The 23,914-nt window shown below is 37.2% G+C and overlaps 2 protein-coding genes across 2 annotated transcripts; both read left to right on the top strand.

Annotated features, from left to right (window-relative positions):
- Positions 1-6,228: 6,228 nt before the first annotated feature.
- Positions 6,229-11,524, top strand: LOC139144676 (tetratricopeptide repeat protein 22-like). The gene is made up of 2 exons (XM_070715401.1): positions 6,229-6,351; positions 8,497-11,524. The coding sequence occupies exon 2, from the start codon at positions 8,677-8,679 to the stop codon at positions 10,177-10,179; it is 1,503 nt and encodes a 500-aa protein (XP_070571502.1). The 5' UTR covers positions 6,229-6,351; positions 8,497-8,676; the 3' UTR covers positions 10,180-11,524.
- Positions 11,525-17,876: 6,352 nt separating this feature from the next.
- Positions 17,877-22,477, top strand: LOC139146078 (uncharacterized). Its single transcript, XM_070717525.1, has 2 exons — positions 17,877-18,020; positions 20,264-22,477. Exon 2 carries the CDS (start codon positions 20,794-20,796, stop codon positions 21,574-21,576), a length of 783 nt encoding a protein of 260 aa, XP_070573626.1. The 5' UTR covers positions 17,877-18,020; positions 20,264-20,793; the 3' UTR covers positions 21,577-22,477.
- Positions 22,478-23,914: the final 1,437 nt, after the last annotated feature.

Genomic DNA, 23,914 nt, shown 5'->3' with positions numbered 1-23,914 from the left:
AGCAAAGAGAATGGTAGGGCTACGGATCCGCAGCAAGCTACATTTATTAATTTATGAGTTTCGCTAAGTTTTTGAAAAGACTTACTTGACTCGGAGAACTCACTTTCCAACATTTGAATCACTTCTGGAATCACTGTGTGTACTCCAGGTACACATCCACAATAACTGCATCTCAAACTTTCATTTTCACTGACAAATTCCATGCATTCTGCACAGGTTTTGCATCTCCCGCGAAGAACACCTCTACCATCGACTGCCATATTGCTAGTCATACAGGAAGTTGTTGTTGGATGTTGAATTAGCTATCTCCCCCCCCCCCCCGTAATACAGCGTATCAATTCATAAAACACAAGAACAACGTTTACCATCACAGGGACGGTCCTGGATTTCTAAACAGCCAGAACATACTAAATTTTAATCGAACTCATTTGAGGGGTGGGCACGTAGCTACAATCACCTTCACGATGTGATGTACGGTTCTCCCGGGACGGTTCTGGATCATGGCTTAGGGGGACCGCTGCTGGGTTTTACTCTCTCGAGTGAGAAAGCGTCTTGGGAGAAGAACCAGACCTATTCTCGGAGGGTGATCTGAAAAAGTACCCCTTTTTCTCGATTTCACGGCCTAGATGTCTCCATGATGTCCGACTAAAATTCGACCCCTTTTCCGCGAAATTTCTAACGAGCGTGCGTACCCAGCTGCTCCGAGACTGCCACCACCGGGCTTTCTTGATGACAGATGAAGTTCATCTTATTGAATAAATGTGATTGTGATGTGATGTTCAAATGACAGGATTGCTCCACTGCCTTGTCGATCTTTGTATTCCCCATTTTCTCTCACTTCTGCTTCTCGCCCGGTTTACTTTCCTGTGATACATGGCCCATGTAGTGGCTGGAAAATATTTACCATACAAATGTAGGCTGGCGAAATTTTGAAATCATCAAAGTTGCAAGCCAACTTAAAACAAAGAAAGCCATATATGGTCAAATTTTCTCTTGATAACTTTGACTTTGTCACCTTCTATGAATTTGAGTTTTCAATTACTGCCCATGTCAACGATCGTGTTTCCCTCTGAACAGTTCCGTTCACCATGATATCACCCGCACGCTTGTACCTCGATCCATGGCGGTAGCAGAGCCAGTAGGAAACGTACAGATCTTCATTTAGCTGCAGCAGATCGGTTTCAGAGCTGTGACAGCTCAAACCAGCTTTAATGCAGATCTGCACAGAGCGTTTGGAGCTGTCGTTTGTCTGCTGCAGATTCGAGTGTCTCTGGAAGACGAAATGCAGACTTGTGCAGCTCTTGGCCGATCGGTCAACAGCCGTTATGCAGCTCAAAATCGTTCGAAGTAAAACTTTGTTGACACTACAAATGTCACAGCTCTATGGCAGCTCGAAACAGTTCGCTGGCAGCAAAACATGAGCCAGTCAAGGTATACATCGTACGTATAGTTGAGTTTTCGTTTCTAGTAGAGTGAAGTTATAAGGACGGTCAGGTATTTAATGAGTTCAGTCCATTTTCAAATTAAAATTTGCGTGCGTCCGTTTTGCGACCTCGGCTCAGAAAATTGATCGAGTACGCGTGTACGTGTACATGTAGTCTATCAGCGTAATCCTATGGGCATATGTATGCACACATATAAAAACGCCGGGAAAGCCCTGTGCATCAATGAGAAGTTGCCTTATAATTATCAACGTGTCTTCCTCAGAATCATTGTTCATTCGATGTTAAGCTGTGCTCCGTTTTACCTTTGATATTTGTAGGTCCGAGCACCGCTACTTTTGCTACTCCCCACAGGTCCGAACATCAAATCATAGACCCTTGAGAAAAACGTGTACGTTGCATGTTGTTGTTGGTTAGGCTGCATCACGCATGATGACGTCATTTATCATGTGAAAAGTTGTCCGCGATTGGTCAGATTCGCTAAATGACCCAGGTCACGCAGGTCAAGTGTTAGCGGCAAGACACATCGACCGTTAATCTACACGTATTGAATTAGCTTCAGGGTTACTCTGTCATGTTTCTTTGCTAAACTTTGGATGAAATTTCGCCGAAAACGGTATCCAAACTCTGATAAAATGGTAGCAAATTGAACGAGTATACTTGACGACATATTCAACGTACCAAAGGTCTCACCGTCGGGAGAAATGACATCAAACCATGGATATATTGCCTGCAATTGCAAACGGCATTGCAAACCGCATACCGATCCCAATGATACTATTATAGGTAAGTTACTTTGACATATCTCCTTCATATGCGGTTTTTATTTGTACAGACTTTTCTGAAGATTACATTCGGTATATCGAGGATATCTAGTTGCTTCAAAGTTCAAGCCAGGCATCAGTAAAACTGCCGATTTGCGATTGTACGGTTCAAGAAGACAGGGTGCTGAAATAATATACACAGTCAATCCAACACAATTGTCATCAATAAAATTGCCGATTTTCGATCACCATGTAATCAGTGTTTCATCTAGGCTTTTGATCTGCTTCATGAAAATGCTGTTGAAACAAATACCACGCGTAAATTTTCCGTACGCTGATTTTGCATATGAAAGCCTGCCAGTTGAGAGTTACGTGTACGTTCACAAAGTTCATTGCCCTCGCCCGATACGGTTTCTGTGTCACATTATCTCTGTACGATTGAGAAAAGGAGACAAACTGAAGTTTTTATGCATTGTATGGATGTCCATAACACTCTGAAAATAATTCTGATAGCAAAATCGACACGAACAATCGGACTATAATTGTCACAGAAACGTGTTCAGTGCAGACGGCATGCAATGAAAGTCACAAGCAAACTGTGGTGTCAATGGCCCACACAATGGGTCCTGTTTTTGAATTCAGTGAACAGACAAACTTATTTTTCGGGGCAAATAAACCCGTACAAGTTACACGTTAAGTTCCCAAAATTTTAAAATCCCCTCGAAATCGGGACCAATCCCCCCACCCTGGTGTAGTATCCTAGATGAAACACTGTGTAATATGGTTGTCTTTGCCAGCCTGCTGCCTTGCTTCACTTTCTTTTTCATCGACAGGCCTTAACTGGCGTATTGATAAGTTCGTTAATGTAAATTCTCACTGGATTTTAAAAGCTACGTGAACCTTTTGTCTGCACTTAAGCACTGTAAATCATATATTTTCACATTTCAGTAACTTGTGTTTCTCATTCTTCTATCATTTCAGAGTTCATCTGTGACTGGTATTAAGGCTTCACGTTGAAGGAAAACTTCACAGTTTTACACTATAAAAGTATCAAAAACGCGAGCGATTAAATTTAGAGCGTAGCCCTACATGTAGCATTGTGTCGTTTCAGCATGGAAATCCCTTGGTTTGAGTGAGTAAACAGAATTTGTAAACATGTTTGCTGCAAAGTGATTTTACATAAAGTAACACTTTTATTTCCCATGGTCCATCTGGGAGAATTGTATCTATTTAAATTACACCCTCGCGATTCTTGTTTCTCATTAAATGCCAAAACAAATGTGTATTGCTTGATATATAGTTTGATGTCCTTTCCATATAGAGGATCTCAATTTCATTACTACTACCGGTATTTGTTCAAAGCTTCCTATATTTATTCTATACATCAGAATAACTTTTGTTGGAATTGATAAGTACTGGAAATATTTAATAAACTACAAGAACTTTGATCTATTTTACAATGCTGAGATTAACTCTTCACAATTTCTCAGAAGAAGTTTGATTCATCAAACAATGCTGAGGTAAGCATCTCACAATATCTCCAACATCAGTTGTTCATGACAATAAACTTGGACTAGTTTGTACTAATTTTGATATAACATTATGCTAGCTTCATAAAGGTTTTAGACCTTTTTCCTCTGTTGTATTCAATGCAATTTTTCCCGTACCCTTTGGTAATAAATGAGTGTTTCTTCATCCTACATCAGGTGTTATCTTTTTTTACTCTCGTGTGAGCTAGTTCACTGGTATGGTAACTTTGATGAGGTGTGTCACATTTATCTAACAGGGTGACGAGGATCTCCAGCTGCTTGTGCTGTATTGTTGTGAGCCATTGAAGTGAGCATGACATGAGGTAGAAATAAATATATTTTTGTGTGTACAAATAAAATATGACCCATTACATGCAGTATGATAATGGTGAATGAGCAATGTCCATTTTGAGCTGTTATATGTCTTCAAGTGGTCTAATATGAGCTGCTGTATGTCTGCAGGTCAAAAGTCATGGGCTGAAAGTTGTCTGCAATGAGCTGTGGCATGTCTGCAGGTCAAAAGTCATGGGCTGAAAGTTGTCTGCTATGAGCTGCTGTATGTCTGCAGGTCAAAAGTCACGGGCTGCATTTGAGCTGTCATGTGTATGTCATTGATCTGCATACCATGCCCCATGAGCTGCAATTTGCAGCTCAAAGCTAATTATATATGCACAAAATCAGACCATTTGCAGATATCTGCAAGTGATCTGCTACAGCCGAGCTGCGAAGATCTGCAACAGCCATCTGGCAGGTCTGCAGGTTTAATTTGGTAAGGGAGACCTCCATGCTCGATCACGCGACAGTGACGCTGTGTGGCTTTGCAGCTTAGTTTTCATGGTACTTTCATAAAACGGCCACAACGTTCGACCATACCACACATTGTTTGGATTATGATACGGAAACAAGACTGCAAAACTAAGACTTATGAATCTTCATTGGAATTGAGGACAGATCGAGCATGCTGGTTGAGCTCGGCCAGTTGCACAAGCGTAGTACGGTACGGTCTAGCTCCATGGGTACGGCCGATCGTACCACACCAAAACCTATCCCTAAAATTGTTTCACGAACGACCTCGCCTTTTTTAATCTGACACAGTTAAAAATAAGGAGATCCTTAGAAAAGAGAAAAAACATACTTTTATGGACAACGGTGAGCACGTTTCTTTGCTAAGCAATATCAAAACACGGCAGAGGTACGTGAAGTAGGTCACAGCCTTGGATCTGATTGGACACTTCATCACCTTTGCCCCCAAATTATTATTCATGAGCACTTCCATATTTAGGGATCGGGGCGAGTGATATTATATAAATCCGTGAGTGCGAAAAGTACAGGTTGGTTTTAAGTAGTATATAAAAGACAGGAAAAGCTTGTAACAAGGAAAGACTTGTCAACAGACAGAAAATAAAACGTTGAGAATTATAACAATAGAGCAGTCACAGGTTTTTAATTGTGCGCTAACTACAGTTTAGCCCGGTGGTCATCCACCATATAAAGAGCAGGCGGATTCCATTCCGTAATGGTGTATTTTCATTCTTTGCGTTTCGGTTCACGTTCCTTTAATTGCTCAAAAGAGCCAGAAAGCTGTAACGTTTGATGATTTGTTTTAACATCATTTCTTTTATGCCATTCACATTCTCTTGTTCTGTTCGATATTATCGAAATGGATACGATAGACAGTATTCAACTTGTCAACTTTGCCTGTACATGGGTGATTTGCATTTTACTGTGATATTCAAGAATTGATTTCTTCTTCTTTTTGACTCTTACACGCTGTGTTTTGGTAACATGACTCAGGAACTGAAATGTATCAGTTGGTTCTGAGTCCATGTTTATGTTCAATATGTTTTGTTTGATGCGACTCTATCTTCATTGCATTTGTAAAGATATTGTACATTGTCAACATGGCATTTTTAACATGCGTTTTGATACAACTAGTAATGTATTGACAGGAACACCTACATGTAGCACCCGATTTCACTACGCACTAGACTTGTAGAAGAATTAAGAAGAATTTGCATTACGAAAACTTTATGAACGATATTTCTAAGGTAGTCATATCTTCAAACCTTAACATTGCAACAGCAACATTTATGTGTATGTCAAAGTCATGCGCATTAGGCATCTGTCGGTGTTCACTTTTCACTTCTACTTCATTTTTAACTCATGTATTTTAACAATTGAGCTTACAAGGTACGTAATATTATGTAAAACAATCGTCCACGACTATACCGGTACATTTTCAAATCTAGGTACGCAACACGTTCAGTGAAGTACAATCAACAATGTACCAGCCACCCTTTGACAGATGCCGTAACTATTCTGTGGAAGTCACACACTTATTAATGATTGACAGAACAAGTTGGTTAAACAAACACCGTACCGCTGAACGATAGAGTATGTCAGCAGAATATGCCACTTTTCTTCTATTTTAAGAAACTGACTAATTTAATGAGAACGATAATGTAATATCATTTCATCTGAATATTTGTGGGCATTGTAAATGAGGAATAGTTTAGTGATTGTTGCATATACTCCTGGTAACTTTGAAGAAAAGAGAAACTATTGTGTTGCATTTTGCTGTCGAAAGACGTATATTGCGTTGAATTACTTAATCAGGTAGGTCTTGCTTTCGTAGTGTTACGTACGGTATAGACTTCGAACAGGCTAATAGGCCTATCACGGGCTGTAAATGTTTCGCCCGATATTGTGAGTAAAAGACAATGTTTACATTACAGTATTCAGACTTTGCTTTCGTCACATTCCAGTTGTTTGGCGCTGAAGTTGCCTGATTGTTGGCACAAGGTAACGTTTCAAAATAACAGAAATTTCAACAAAAAGATCTCCTTCCTTATTGTTCGAAATATAGGAGATATATGAACCAAAAATCCTATATCATTTATTAAATCTTCGAGTGGTGAGATAATTAAAAATACAGTACTGACTACTATTACAGTATGGGACAGAAAGACAACTTATGGGAAAGAGTATACATGATGACGTCCTTATTAAATTAATCGCATTTTCAGCTCAGCGCCGAAATCGGTGTGCGTCTAGGAAAACTATTTACCAGATTTTAAAGTGGTATTCTAATCCTTTCATCGATAAACTTTTGCAAAAAGTACCGGTACCCTCTTTTCGTGTTTTCACGGGCCTAGAACCAACCCAACTCCCCAACCCCCTTGTCAAGGATTTGGGAACACACTTGGGTATCGATTTTCCATGAGAGTACCGCCATTACGTTTTTAACCCCTTTGTCAAGAGAAAATCTGGCACCTAATACGAATCCATTTGCGGGCGGATGATTGATGACTGTAATACAGTGCAACAATTATGGTATTTTGCACCGTTTTTGATGTATTTGGTAGCGACGCATCATGTCACTGCGCATGTCTGCACCAAGTTTAAAATAGGAAATAGACTGTATTTTCTATTTTCAATTTACGTCGGGCTGATCAATGAACAAGACATCACGTTGGCCACAATCTGCTATCCGGACTTACCATCATGCTTATTTCGAAATCATACGCTTATATTTAAAATAGAAAATAGAAATATGAGTATATTTTAATATTCAATAGATTTTAGCTTGCAAGAAAAATCACCAAAAATGTATTTTCAAATTCCTTTATTAAAATCCCGTTGGGCTAAACAGTTTAGCCGCGTTTTGTCACGGACACATGTCATTGCGCATGTCTGCACCACATAGGAAATAGACAGCATTTCCTATTTTCAGTTTACGTCAGGCTGATAAATAAACTGGACAGAGCGCTTGGCCGCTTTCTGTCACGCAGCAGTACCATTGTGCTTAGTTCATACTGATAAATTGATATTAGAAATAGAAAATAGAAATAGAGGTATATTTCGATATGCAACAGATTTTACTTCCTCTAAAAAATCACCCGAAAATATATTTTCAAATTCCTTTATTGAAATCTCGTTCTAGTAAACAGGTTGGCCGCACTTTGTCACGGATTATTTCAATGCAAAAATCATAAAATAGTTGCTTTTCATTAGCAAGAGTTACCACTCTATACTAGTACACGCATGTTTGAAAGTACCGTACTTTTGCAGGCCTTCGGAGAGAAAAGATTATGTATTTTTTTGTGTGTTATGTGGTATCATATTTATCAGACTTCATCTTCATGATTGACATCATTTCAATAGATAATATCCGATAAAATTTTCTTTCCACACATTCAATCTACGTTCACAAACCCATTGGCATTCTGACAAAGCAAACATTGTGACAGTTGATATTAACATTTCTTTTGTCAGAACCTACATTCATAATACTTGCAACAGAAGTTTGTGCCACACTGAGACGAGCAGTTTCCCTAGGTTGCATATTTTAAAAAGTTAACATTCTTCAAATAGAAGCGTAAACAAAATGATAAGAGGGAATGACAATAATGTTGAAAAGGAATTCCGAAAAAGTTAACCGTTGTAAAATCTACGGTTTACTATTTTCTGTGCTGTCAACTTTCCAAACTGACCACCGTCGTAAGATGATCAAAGCTAAATGGAAACTATAGTCTACAAATGAGACAAATCCTTCCTCTCCGTCTGCATGTTTACTTGAATCATCATGACAAATTATTCTGGCTAAACAAGGGGGTAAGGTACACTGGCATAATATCATGGCACATGAAGGGTACAAGTTTTACAATATCTTAATCTACTTTAATTTTGATTTATTGAGTAACATTAACCTTAGGTGAAATCAATTGTAGTACTCAATTATAATCCAAATTTTTCTTGTAGCACCATGGCAACCAGCTTAGAAAAACTCTTCCATCGTCTCCAGCTCACTGTGGACACTTTCGTCTGCCATTGCTGCTACTCAGCAAAGATATTGACAAACGATCCCTGAATGCTCGTTATGACAGCCTTACCAAACAACTTGAGAATGAAGTTGGATATTTCCGCCATGGCTTGTCGAACATGCTAGGCGTGCTAGAATTCCAAAAAGAAGAAATGGTCAAGGCATGCCAAACATTCAAAGAAATCTTAGTGGAAGATTCTATCAACTTAAATGCTCTGTCCAATTTGACAACGGTCTATGAACGCATGAACAGAAAGCGAAAAGCCAAGGAATACAGGGATAAACTCACTGAAGTATTTGAAGACAAGGGAAGAACACTAAGAGGGGAGAGACAGGCTGCACTTATTAGATGTGTTGCTGAACAAGCATATTCGCTAGCTTTCGACTGTTACGAAGAGAAGACAAGAATGCCGCCAAACTGTGATGAAGCAATTTCTATGTATGAAAATGTTTTAAGAGAGTCTGAAAGTTTGGCTGCACTAGACGGTGAGAGGTTTAAATGGAAGATGTGTATGTTGGTCTGTCGATACAACAGGCTGGCAAAACGGGGGCTGTGGTATAAAAGTGCTGAGGAAGAAAAAGAAGCTACCAAAGAAGTGATCGCTCTGTTACAGATTCTGAAAGATATCCTGGATAACTGTGGTGATGGATTTTACCAATCTCAATGCTGGTGCTACATCGGTATGTTGTTGATTAAAGGGAGACATTTGATGGATGCAAGATCACATCCTGAAAATCATGAAAAACTGCGGCAACTGGATCTTGCCAAGTATTATGAGCAACCAACTCTTTGCTTTGAAGTTGCTGATAGATGTTATGAAGGCGGTTGGAAGGAACTGGTCAAGTTTGCCAAATTTCTTATCGAAGATAAGCAATATGAGAATGCAATACAAGTGATCGAGAAGTCACTTGCAAAGAACCCTGACAAGTCTAACTGGCACGCTTATGAACAGAGGGCAAATATCTACGTGAAAATGTATGACGAAGAGTCACAACGAATTGGAAGGCAAGGTGGAGTACCTGACAAGACACTGCTTAGGAAAGCAGAGGCAGATTTGGGATTGTGTTTAGAGGTGATGGATTACAGCCCCATGGTTCTGTTACAGATGGCCAGACTACAAATCCGTTTGTGTCAAAATCAAAAACGATGGTTTGATTATGAAGTTGAGGATATGGATGCCTTAGAGAAGGCATTTGAAACATTGGCAAAGGTAAAGAATGTGGGCGACATGGCAGAACATATAACTGCACAGTATATAAGACTGAGTGGCGATTGTTTGATGTACGCCAAGGAATATTCCAATGCAGCTGTCAAGTATGAAGAAGCCGTAAATTTAATGCATGGACAGCACTACAGCAATTTCTCAGCTTTGCTGAATGCCCTTTTCCGCCGACTTCGGCAACATCGACAGTACAGTATTCCACAAAGTGATGATTTGGCAGCCATTGTAATAAAAGTTCAGAAATACCACGGTTTGTATCAAAAGGAGCACATGCAGAAAACGATTAACGGTATGTCACGTACATTCCGCGAAGAATTCCGTGATGTTGATAGATATGCACTCAGAACAACTGGAATGAATCTGCAAGAGATTATCGAAAGTTCAAATCCTCATGAATAATAAGTTCAACCAGATTCATATGCGTGTCTGTGTTATGGTCTTCCTAGTTGCCATGAAGAGAAACTTCATAAATAACCCTATATTTCTACCTAAAGGTAACTGATTGTATTCTCTTAGGTACGGTGCAATGATGGGAAAATCCGATGTTTCATTGTGAAAAAATGCCATTTCATATGCCATACTGTTTCGAAATTTGGGGTGACAGCATAGTTCATGGAGGCGTGCATTCCACAAAAAGGATGCGGTATATTCGTATATTCAGGGACAGTGTTACTAACTAAGAGAAATTATTTCGGCAATCGGACTTGTCAAAGTGAAGTAAATGTTTCATGGTGTCTTTGGCAATTCATGCCATACTCTTGTTTGACCTTCATATGACATCTTATCTGTACGTAATAAATTCAATGCTTTGGATATAATGGGATTGCATAAATGTTGAAAGGATAAAAATTAAATTGTCATGGTCGTAGAAATGGACCAAATATGATTATTTTCTCATGCGATTCTGGAAATAAATTTTGTGAAGCGAAAATTGAATATTTTACCGGTTTTTCTAGTGTTTCACTATATTTTATATATCCCCGATGGTCAGAAAATGTATGAATATGATAAAATGTATTATCATGTATTATGTAGACTTTATGTAAATATTTGATGTCTTATTATATATGTACAAAAAACAAATTGTTACCTAAACTTCCGTGTCTCACCAAAAGTTAGATAGCTTTTTAGAGATGGTAATTAGTCAAACATTTGAATTTATACTCGAGTAATTTGTCTTTGCATTTTTTGGTGAATGTTTATTGTTGAACGTATTTCTATTACATGTCAGTTTCTGACAAATTATATATCTAGGCCTATATCACGTGAAGGAAAGACTTTGCTTGTGGTTAGAGATTTTGTTAATTGTCAGCAGTTTAGATGTATTCATAGGTATATATAGAGAATATGGACATTGTACCAGTTTTGGAGAGGGATTATTTTTAGCAATGCTATGAATAATTAAGCTGCATAATACATTTGTATCGAGTTATGTAGACTGTACTTTTTCAAACAAGATTGTCGTCCGGAATTATTGAGTGGGCACAAATACTTTAGTGCGAAATTCTTCCATAGACATAACCAGGTCCAAAACGTTTTTTTTATTGTATTTAATTACCGTGTGCTCAAATATGATAATTTTGTTGAAATTATTTTAAGTCTTGTGTTTTTCTTCGAAAACATGTACATCTTAAAACGTGCTTTATCTTGAGACCAGACATCGCTCATTGCTTTATATATGTCTCTACATCAATTTGCCACTCATTTGTTTTTAAGGTCATACAATAAGAAAGACAGAAAAATGCACTACTAGTCTCTTCATTCCTCTACAAATGAATATGCGTCTATATTCGACCCAGAGAAACGAAACTCAGCAAAAGAAATGCTATATTCTGTTTTCAGTTTCTTCACCTGATTTTGTTTTCTTTCTATCGGATTCATGTCGAACGTGACGCAGTTACTTTCATGTGCTGACACAAAAATTATGTTGTAATAGGTTTTAATTATCAGCATTCGACTACGCAAACATTCCAGACTTATAACACTTTATTGGGGTTTACTCCAACAAGCAGTGTTACTTCCAAAGATAATTAAATACCTGGCATTGCAGTGTTGTGACTCTGCCTTCAGTAGAGACTGACAACATCTATCGGCAGTATTTCTCAAAGCACAAGAAATCTTACTTTCTGCTAACTGGAAAATACTTGCTCGTTCGCTTTACGTATTTCTTTGATATGATGGGAAGGCAGCTTGACAAAGAATCCATTGATTTTACGTACACTCGCGAACTTTCGGTTTTGACTCTAAACTGAGGATTGAGGTGAACACACCAAAGAATATACGAACATAACATTACGTATGGTTTCGAAGAAATCTTTTTTTGGTTTATACTTGGGTATCGTGACTGTCATTTGACCTGAAAGATTATCTTTACACGAATACTGGTGAAATGCTATTACATTTTTTCTAACTATATCCGATAAATTGTTAAACATATAAGAAAATTCAATACGTGTTAGTCCATCCGATATATTATCAAACATAAAAAATATTCGATGCTACAGTACGAGTATCAAATGTCTCTCTATCAAAACGAAGCGTAATATAACCTTTTACTATAGGCTCTTTAAGGTCTTCTCACCTCTATCTCACTTCGTGTCTTATATATGCTCTGTATTTCGACCCGTACAGATGATAGTGCGATGACAATGATTGCATAGTTTCCTTAATTGAGAGTATCGACTTGGCTGGGAGACAAGCATATCTAGAAAACAGACGTGCGGCAAACACTATGATCTTCAACTAACATTGCAACGATGAGGAAACTCATATAACAGTGTTTTACAGCAGAGAGCGCACCAGGAGAACATTAAGCCTAACTTCCACCACCATCATCATCATATTCATATTTATCGACATCGACAGCAACAACGCCAACTACTTAAAATAAGCTGCATTCTTAACTCGATAATCTTGATAATAAACCGTATATCAATATATCAAAATAAATAACAAATTCTGATTACGTCACTTAAATTCACCAAAATTCTTTATGAGCAGTATATGTGCTCTTCATAAAAATAACATTGCCTCATACCTTATAAATACCACAACAAACACCTTTAGTTTTAATGACTCAACCGTTCATTGTCTTTTGTATCTCATCATCAATGAAATGTTGTATACTTTGAAATCCTGACAACGTCAAAGTGAGGAAACACATGAACAGTGCGACTCATGTTGATAAATGCATCCAATTTCAGAACTGATCTTGTTTTGGTTTTATTTCAAAACTATTAATGTAAACAAAACACATTGTTTATCATTACTTTTAAAATTTTCATTGGCAACAATTTTGAAAATATACAAAGTATTATATTGATAATTTTATTTGTTTGGGTACCACTGAATGACAGAATGAGTTGAAGATTCTTCCAGAGTGATTGTCTGACCAGAGTTGCAGTTCATGTATATGAAGTGAAAAATGCTTGATAGTGACATCACAAAAGTATTAATTCATGAAGGTTTGCTTGCAGCTTATATTTTGTGGCATCTCTCTCTATTGTCATCAAACGTCTAATGAAATTGTTATATGTATCCTATCTGAAAATGTACAAAAAATATTCAAATCCTGTTGAAGTGCTTCCTAAAGTATATGTAATGAAACCTTCATGGCCCTGATGAGTATAATTTGTCGCCCTGCAGTCATATGGCAGAAGGTAGGGCACAGTCATACAGTGGTAAGGCCTGGCCCTTGGCAGGGCACAAACATAAACAGGGCTCTTATGACTGTAACGATACACCATACATTAATTAAGTCACCTCGTACAATTGAAGTTTTGTCAGTTCGTAGTGTCTGGGAAGCCATTCCATCAACTTGTCCATGGCAGGTATTTCCTGAGTTTTACTGGATTCATACTGCTTTGACCATCTCTTTATTTGTCTTTTCACATAATACCTGCAGTGATATATGCATAAAAAGTAACATGAATGTACGCATTAGAGAAACAAACTCAGAAATGTAATCAAACTTACAATAATTGTGAAATATATTCATACATGTACACAGACAGGAAGAATGACTGCCAGACCAACAACAAGTAGACAGACTGAGAGCAAGACACATGAATAGAGACACTGTGGTGTAGATAGGCAACACATATACAGACCTTCATCCCATTGACTTGTCCGATTGTCTGAACTTTCTAAGTTTCTTCGCAATGTATTGGTACATTAATAGCCCAAAAACTCTTGCCAGATCTTTAAATTAAAATGTGATCAAATTATTATCTGTAGTTTATTGGGTAACATTGGCAATGGTTGTTAAGGGGTTAAGGCCATCGTCTGGGCTAATGTCGGTCAAAATGCTCAAAAAATCAAATTTTATTTTTTTCCTTCATTGTCACCCTCGACATGTATACTTTCAAATAAGCTATATCATTCTTCAAAAAATATTAACTAAAATCGAGAAAAATCGCGTTTTTTTCCCACTGATTCCTGGTCAAATTTATTTAGTCTAATTATATATTCAAAACAGGTAAATCGCTATTTTTGGTTGCCTAAAAACTTTGTTGAGTTATGGCATCATGTATGAAGTAGTGACCATTTGCTTGCTTATTGAAGCAGCTTTTTCAGAGGTAAAAATATGGCGTTGTGGAAATTGTGAGTTTGAGACTAATTGCAGTCTAAAAAAGCCAGATCAGTGAGTAATCGGGAAGAAATTTGCAACAAATGATTCTGTTTTATATTTTGTGTGGATATTACTGTAAGGCATATGAAGATTTTCATTCAGGTATAGCAATTAAACCAGAAAACAAACCATATTAGACGTTATGGTGTCCATATACATAACGAGTAAAGAATCTCACATGAATTTCATTATCATGCTGATTATAAAATCAATGTTTTTTTGATAATTAACAGTTCATTTTTCACTTAGAAAGCAATTACAACCAGGCTTTTGTAAATAGAATTCTAACTGACAATTTAAACTTGTCGAATACCCTATTTTGAGGTCGTAAACTCTGCATGAAGTATGAGTATCACCTTTATGTTGTAAACATTTCAATCCAATACTCCTAACAATTGTGTTTTGTACTGCATTCGTTTCTTGTGACACTAATAACTCTTGAAAGAATGGTTGGAATGCAATGAAAATCAGCCAACATATGTGAAATTAAATAATTTACAAAATAAACCTCAAAAACAAGGTCATCCGATCATGTCATAGTAGAAACTTGACGGAAAGTTGTGAAATTTATTAATTTTTCAATCTTACCGAGATGACTATGATTTAATTTATATTGACATCTTATACAGTCATAGATTTAGGTTCATATTGTAATACATATACATCTGAATGCTACAGAAAAAATTCGGTTGTTGTATGACTTTTCGTTCAATAGATATCTTTGCCACAAATTTCCTCATATTTTTAACCCTGAAAATGTCGCCATGCCAACCGAATATCCGGTTTTCCCCCTGCACTGCATTTTACCATCTACTGCAACAAAAAGATGACAAAATCTGAAAACAAGGTACTACACAGTTAGTGTTTTAAAATAGCCCAGACAATGGCCTTAAATAAAGATAACATTTTAGACAATTACAACTCATAATCATACCGATGTATTTCATACATCGTCATCAAACTGTTGATAATGATAGCAGTCAATCCATGATAGTTAAAAATCTGTTTCCATTAAAACACGTAAAATTGCACCAGTGCCCTGTTGGCGTACGTGGCATTGAAGACATACACAGTGTAATACCTGAGTTGGCAAATGTAAAGGTCCTTTGACAATATTTTTACGGCTGATGATTTCTTTTAGTCTATGCTCATACTTGCAAAACAGACCCCTGCATACATACACAGACGGACAACCATGCATAGAAAACGAGTCGTGCTTATTTGAAGACAGAGGGCCAAGCACACAGCATTACGTACTAGCTGCATTACTGTAGCTCAAAGTTTTGCCTGAGTATGTGGGTTGGACGGCAAAACGTGCAACGCACATACCCAGGCAAAAGCTACGGCTATATATGGAGGTACTTCCTCATGATATGTACGATGCTGTGTGTTCCCGGCGTCATACGGCCATCCACGGCCGACTCACAGTAGGGTGTCCAAACGATTTTTGAAAAAATAATGTTTTACTAAAATAATGATTGTATTTGACGATGAAGGTCCTTGTGTGAAGTCAATTTTTGGCTAAAAATCTGGACTACCTAACATAACCACAATTTGACAGTCATTAGAAATGTTACTTTTCAGAATTCTTTCCGAAATTTTTATAAATGAGAAATAGAGAGCCATCTGTCATACAATTTCGGCTAAAAAGGGTTCTGAGGACGAAATGTACACCGAGACACACCGTTGAGGCAGCGAAAGGTTGAAGTTCACACAGCTGACCTGAGCATTGTACGCCCTCACGCGGGAAGTTGACATTGATGGGCGTATATGTTAAGGTAAGGGACTGTCAGTTTCCTTGGCCAGGGATTGATTATTTTTTGCGGATATCAAAAAGTGAGTGACCCCCTCTTGGAAAAACAAACACAGGATGACCCCTCCTTAAAACTTTCGCAAACAGGATCATCCCCAAACCGAGCCGAAGGTAACTAAAATGTGAAATATCACCATTACTAGGGAGCCTTCAGTAATTACAGGTAGGGGTGGGCCGGGGGAATTGGGGAAGGTCACTTTTTATAAACATATCTTTCTTGGAGGTTCACTTTAAACAGGAGCTGATTTTTTGTGATATTTTCTCGATAGGAATCACCGACGAAATACATTGATTCCTTTAAAAACATATACATTATCGACAAGCTTCACAAGCAAAGAAGATACAGTGGTATCCTAAATTAAACACCATGAACAGTTTAAACTGATGAAAGACAAGAGACAAAAACATATGGGACAGGCAGCAAAGTGTATCAATTATCAAACGTCTTTAATGCACATATATTGTAAGTTTTATCTTTTATATTGGAAAAAATTGTTCATAGTTTCCTCATAGACTACTTTGTATAGTGAATCAACATTTCGGTGAAATTCCAGATCCAATTTCTTTCACACATATCCACTTCTAACCACCCTAGTCTAATCAGTTACATTAATATCAATAATCAAGAGTGCATAGGCCTTAATACACATGCAGCTTTACCAAGTTTTGTATTGAAAAAATATTCATAGCGTCCTTGTAGATTACCTTGAGTAGTGAATCAATATTTCAAGGAAATTCCAAAATCCAATTTCTTGTATGCAAATGCACGTTTTACTTCTATTTTCAAGCAAATTACATTTATATATGTTATCAAACAATTAAATATAAATGTACAGATAGACTCCCATGTAATATGATTTGATATTTTGGGTGACGCACTATATCAGCCACATCTTGCCTTCTTTCAGTTGCGCATAATATGGTGATCCTCCTGCTAAATGTATGCCCTTCAAAAATACTTGCGTGATAAATTGTGATGGGATTATTCAATAGCTTTGTAAAGATATTGTTTATTGGGTTTACAGCTTAGAACAAATGTATAATGCCATTACACTATATATGTCAATAAAACATTTTAACATACATTTTGTTTGCATTTTCGCCATTGTGACACTTTGTTGATACTACAAAGTAATGTATTGACGTAAAAATCAATCTTCCGATGTCACTATGCAGCATTGTAGAAGAATTGAGAAGAATTTAAATTCCGAAAACTTTGTGAACGATATTTCTTAGGCATTCGTATCTTCAACCTAGCAACAGCAACATATATGAGTATGTCGAAGACATGCGCATTAAGCATCTGTTTGGGTGTACATTTCTTTCACTTTTACTTCACGTTGAGGTCCAGTATTTTAACAATTGGACTCAAAAGAGTACGCAACAATAGAACAAAATCGTACACGACTATAAATTTTCAAAGGTACGTACGCAACATGTACAGCGAAGTACAATCACGTATTCACCAGCCACATCTTGACAGATTCGTAACTATTCTGTGGAAGTCACGTGCGTACATATTAATCGTTGATACAAAAAGTTGGTTAAACAAACATCGTACCTCTGAACAATAGAATATGTCAACACAAATATGTCACTTTACTTCTATTTTGAGAAACTGACTAATTTATTGAGAACGATGATGTAATATCAGTTCACAAAAATATTCTGGTCATTACAAAAGGGGATACTGTAGTGATAGTCGCATATACTCCAGGTAACTTTGACAAGAAGGGGAAATATTTTGTTGCATTTTGCTGTCGAAAGAAGTATATATTGTTTTACATTACAAATCAGGTAGGTCTTGAATTAGTAGTGACTCTGTTTCCGTTAAAACGTTTTTCTTACAGGCTGGTATCAAGGCCTGTAAATGTTACGCTCGACATTGTAAGTAAAGGGAATGTTCAACTTACAATCTTTGGCTGTAGAATTTAGATGGACCTCGTAGCAAAGTTCTTTCCGTCAAGTTTGGGCGCTTAGGCTGCCTGATATACAGTTGACACAAGCAAGACAACACTTCAAAATAGCAGAAGTACAATTACAACTAAATGATTTGGGTTGACGCAATAAGCAAATATCAACAGCTCCTACTACAAGGAAAGTTCTAGACAAAATGTAAATAGCTTGAATGTTGAGTAGGCCTATACTGAAATTTACTCACCGGTTTGCTGGTCCCATGTATATTTATAAGACAGTTCGATTGCCCAGTGCAAAAGGGGCGTATTTCCTATGTTTTAAAACAGGGTATACGCCCCTCTTACACTGAGCCATCGATTTGACACAAAGATTTTCGACTTGCAATTAATTGATGTCTTTGTCTAGATAACCAAACTAATCACTATAATAACACCGACCGACTTACATCCAGTATTTACTTTCCAACAAGAGGTGCAGAAAAGTTTCATTTTTCACCATTCATTTCATACATAGTGGTCTGAGTTCTGTGCTTTGTTTTGTTGGAGCCAGTGCTCAAGTGTGTAAACATACGTGCACATAAACGAAATGTACGACAATTGTAATTGTAAGCAGTTGGACCGATCTCTTGACCTACTTTGGTCAGAAAAATCAGAATGGCTATTTATCCGCAAAACAAGTTAAATTGAATTTTGGAAATACGGAAAATATCGAGGATATTTACTTTATATCAGCAACAGGACCAGGTAATACATGTGTATGCATGTTTTGAAGGTACTGTAATTTTCCAGGCCTTTGAAGAGAAAAGATAAACATAATATAGTTTTGTGTGTGTTATCTGGTAGTCACGTTTGTCACACTTCATCTTCATGATTGACGTGGTTTCAACAGATAATCTCTAACAACTTTTCTCCACAAATTTAAGGCACGTCAACACAACCAGTTAATTTTACATTCTTACGAAGCAAACACTGTTATAGTTGACATTAACATTTCAGTCGTGAGGATCTGCATTCATAATATTTGCAACAGAAGTTTGAGGCGAATATTTACTCTATTCCTCATATGCATTTTTAAAATTTTTTCACTAGAAGCGTTAGCAACTTTCTTTTTATCGATATGATGATGAAAATGAATTCCAAAAATTCCACCTTCATCTGTCTGTCAAATCCTTCATCTCTGTCTGCATGCTTATATGAATCTTTATGACCACCACTGCATGAAAACCCAATAATTCAGATAAATTTACATTAATGAGTTGCCTGTATTATAGAATAATACACGTGAATTCACATGAATCCATATGAATACAAGCTTGCTGAATACAAAAAATGGATTCTTGACTGTATTCATCTGTATATGCTCTCTTCAGATAAAATACAGGCAATAATCCATGTTAATACAAAAATGGATTCTTGACTGTATTCATCTGTATATGCACTCTTCAGATAAAATACAGGCAATAATCCATGTTAATACAGTAAGTATTATTGGGTTTACATGCAGTGCACTTTACTCTGGGTGCGCACAAACAAGGGGATATACCGGTACGTATGTACACTGTCATAATTTCAAGACACTCGAAATGTACAAGTTGTATACAGTTTGGTATTCAAGGCTATCTTTTTAACACGACGCGACAATGATATATTGGTTATTTTTCATAGCTCTTACTTATTTCCATGAAAGTTACATATTTAATCTGATTGTTAAAAGGATAACAATCAATTGAAAGGTATCACAATATCTTAATCTACTTTTATTTTGATTCATTTAATAACATTGACTTAAGGTGAAAACAAAAGTAACATTAAATTTTAAAACATTACTTTGAAATAGTTCTATAGACGAAAATACTAAGTCAGCTTATCTGATGTGATAAAAATAATAAATAATCCAACTGAAAGTTCACATAAAATATCCCTTGAGAAAAGGGTAGATTGAAAGGTGATACAATGGTGAGGAACATTTGGAGGCTGATCAATAAACCATGTTAATCTGATTCTGCATTTGCATACGCTATAATGTGAATCATGACATGATGATAACTCGTGTCATCATTACATCAACTACTTTAATTTAGTTATGACATATTGATAAAATTATAATCCAAATTTTTCTTGTAGCACCATGGCAACCCAGCTTAAGCAAACTCTTCCATCGTCTCCAGCTGACTGTGGACACTTTCGTCTGCCGTTGCTGCTCCTCAGCAAAGATATTGACAAACGAGCCCTGAATGCTCGTTATGACAGTCTTAGCAAACAACTTGAGAATGAAGTTGGATATTTCCGCCATGGCTTGTCAAACATGCTGGGCGTGCTAGAATTCCAAAGAGAAGAATTGGTCAAGGCATGCCAAACATTCAAAGAAATTTTAGAGAAAGATCCTACCAACTTGAATGCTCTTGCTAATTTGGCAACGGTCTATGAACGCATGAACAGAAAGCGAAAAGCCAAGGATTACAGGGATAAACTTACTGAAGTATTTGAAGACAAGGAAGAACACTAAGAGGGGAGAGACAGGCTGCACTTATTAGATGTGTTGCGGAACAAGCATATTCCCTAGCGTTCGACTGTTACGATGAGAAGACAGGAATGCCACCAAGATGTGAGGAGGCAATATCTATGTATGAAAATGCTCTGAGGGAGTCTGAAATATGGCAGCACTAGACGGTGAGAGGTTTAAATGGAAGATGTGTATGTTGGTCTGTCGATACAACAGGCTGGCAAAACGGGGGCTGTGGTATAAAAGTGCTGAGGAAGAAAAAGAAGCTACCAAAGAAGTGATCGCTCTGTTACAGATTCTGAAAGATATCCTGGATAACTGTGGTGATGGATTTTACCAATCTCAATGCTGGTGCTACATCGGTATGTTGTTGATTAAAGGGAGACATTTGATGGATGCAAGATCTCATCATGAAAAACTGCTGGAACTTGATCTCGTCGATTATTATGAACGGCCCACTCTTTGCTTTGACGTTGCTGATGGATGTTATAAATACGGTTGGAAGGAACTGGCCAAGTATGCAAAATTACTTATCAAAGACAAGCAATATGAGAATGCATTACAGGTGATTGAGAAATCACTTTCAAAGAACCCTGACAAGTCCAACTGGCATGCTTATGAACAGAGGGCAAATATCTACATTAAAATGTATGATGAACAGTCACATCGCCTAGCGAAGCAAGGTGGAGTACCCGACAAGACACTGCTTATGAAAGCAGAAGTAGATTTGGACGTGTGTTTAGAGATGATGGATTACAGGCCAATGATTTTGTTAGACATGGTAAGAGTACAGACCCGTTTGTGTCAAAATATAACGCGACCATGGTTTAATTATGAAGTGGAAGACATGATTGCCTTGGAGAAGGCATTCGAAACTGTGGCAAAAATGAGAATACGGGAGACAAGGAGCCATATGTCTATGCACAATATATGATGGTATATGGTGACTGTTTAATGTACGCCAAGGAATATTCCGATGCAGCTGGCAAGTATGAAGAAGCTGTAAAATATTCGAACGGAAGCCACATCGGCAATTTCTCAGCTTTGCTGCGTGCCCTGTTTCACCGCCTCCGGCAGCATGGACCGATGCAAAGTACAGATGGCTTCGCAGTAAACAACATTATGAATTACAACACCTTGTACGATAAACAGCATGCACACAAAGTCATCAACGATTTATCCCGAATGTTCCGTGAATAATTTCGCGAAGTGGACAAATATGCATCGAAAACCACTGGTATGAACCTTCACCAGATTATCGACAGGTGAAGTACCCATGACTTTTAAACAGAAAAATATAGTGTGGTGTAACACGATATGATAATGAGGGAAATAAAGGGGTAGTTCCTATCTATTTATTAATACGTAAACGCACACAAAGAAAATGCATTTAGGGATAAGTTTACGTAAAATGGTAAAAGAACGGCGACGACACAGTTTCAAGTGTTTGACTTAATGTATGATGTATGAAACATTGCAGTAATTCAGTGTAGTGAAAAGATTTGTTTACAATAATAGGTAACGATTGAATAAAACTAAGCTAATCAACATTGTTACTTTTAAATATATATTTTCTGTTAGTGAAACAGTTGCAGTTTATTCTAGTCTTTAACTATATATACTGAGTTCATCTCAGTGGTCACAAAATGTCTCCAAATGATTAAATCTTTGATATAAGTTTTATGTATATACCTAATGTCTAAGCATCAATGACGATAAAGTAAATCTTTACCTACATCGCAAAAACTACGTTGATTTACAGATAATAGTTGAACAAATACAAAGTTGCACTTAATAGAATGTAATTTGTCTTTAAAGATACAGAATTATTTTGACGATAGGCAATATACCGCCCTTCATCCCACTGAAAGCCCGATTGCTGGAACTTTCTTTGCAACATAATGGCATATTGACAGCCTAAAATTCTGAAAAGATCTGTAAATAATAATGTGATCATATTATTATAGTTTATTGAGTAACATTGGAAATGGTAGTTAAGGGGTCAAGACAATTACAACTCATAATAGGGTGACCGGACGAGACTCCCTCCTATTCCCTACGATGGGGTTGATGCGAGTTTTCTGAGAGTAAATGCTCGAAATCGAAGGCTTAAAGAGGGACCCAGGCAGTGATAAATTGTACAAATTCACCATAAGTATGCAACAGTTGTACACATTTATGTCTGTGAACAAGGTAATGACGTGAAAATCTTGAAGTTTATGAACACATTTTGTCAACAAACGTCAGAGGGGACGCCATCTTGGAAGTCGTCTACTCGCACGAGAAGGGTAGCTATATGAGATCGCGTGAACGGAAACAGTTGCATTTCACAGTGAATGTTGTGAAAACTAGGAAGTCAAGATGAGTACAAAAATTTCGTAAAAAGGTCTTTTTCCTTCTGAGAAACTGCTGACGAAATTTTTACTTTGAAACGGCTATGACTTTTGGCATCATTTTCCAAGAAGGGAAGGAATGGCCATGCAGGCAAATTGTACCTTAGATATTTTTCTACTTAATTGTTTTGTGATCTAAAAAAGCTCAGTTAAGCAGGAAGTAAGGTTCCCAATAGTGCCGTACTTGAACAACATGCTTTTTCACCCGTGCGCACCTGTCTCTGACCAGAAACAATGGCTTGTATCCATGATACTGAAAACACAAAGGTCAGTGTGAGGACAATCTTCCATTTTCTTTCTCTGGACTTATCAACCTATACAATATTCTCATAGAAATAATTTGGAAACTATCAATGCGCATTTCACTGGACTCATTATTGTACAGTTAGTCATCTTTGAGCCCATTTAACAATATTTGATATGATTTTTGGTCACACTGTCTCATTATTCCTCATTACAATATTCTCAGGGAAAGAATTCGGAAACTTTGATTTTCCTGAGGCTGCCAGATTGTGATCATGCTAATTATAGCCAAATTATTTTTCAGATTTGGACTTTGTACCAACACTTTCAACAGGTGCCATCAAGATTTTGGCAAAAAATTTCAGTTTTAAATATCGTCCGGTCACCCTACTCATAATCATACTGTACGTACGTACATCGTCATCCAACCGTTGATAGCAGTGAGTCTATGTAGTTGCAAATCTGTTTCCATTAAAATTGCACCAATGCCACCTTGGCTAACGTGGCAAGGAAGACATACACAGTATAATACCTGAGTTGGAAAGTGTAAAGGTCCTTTGACAATATTCTTTTGGGTATGAATTGTTTCAGTATATGCTCGTACGTGCAACCATACATAACAGATGAGTCTAGCTG

This window comes from Ptychodera flava, chromosome 12, assembly GCF_041260155.1.
Source record: "Ptychodera flava strain L36383 chromosome 12, AS_Pfla_20210202, whole genome shotgun sequence".
NCBI classification, from domain to species: domain Eukaryota; kingdom Metazoa; phylum Hemichordata; class Enteropneusta; family Ptychoderidae; genus Ptychodera; species Ptychodera flava.
The sequence above is the reverse complement of the archived record's forward strand: the minus strand, read 5'-3'. Positions and strand labels throughout refer to the sequence as shown.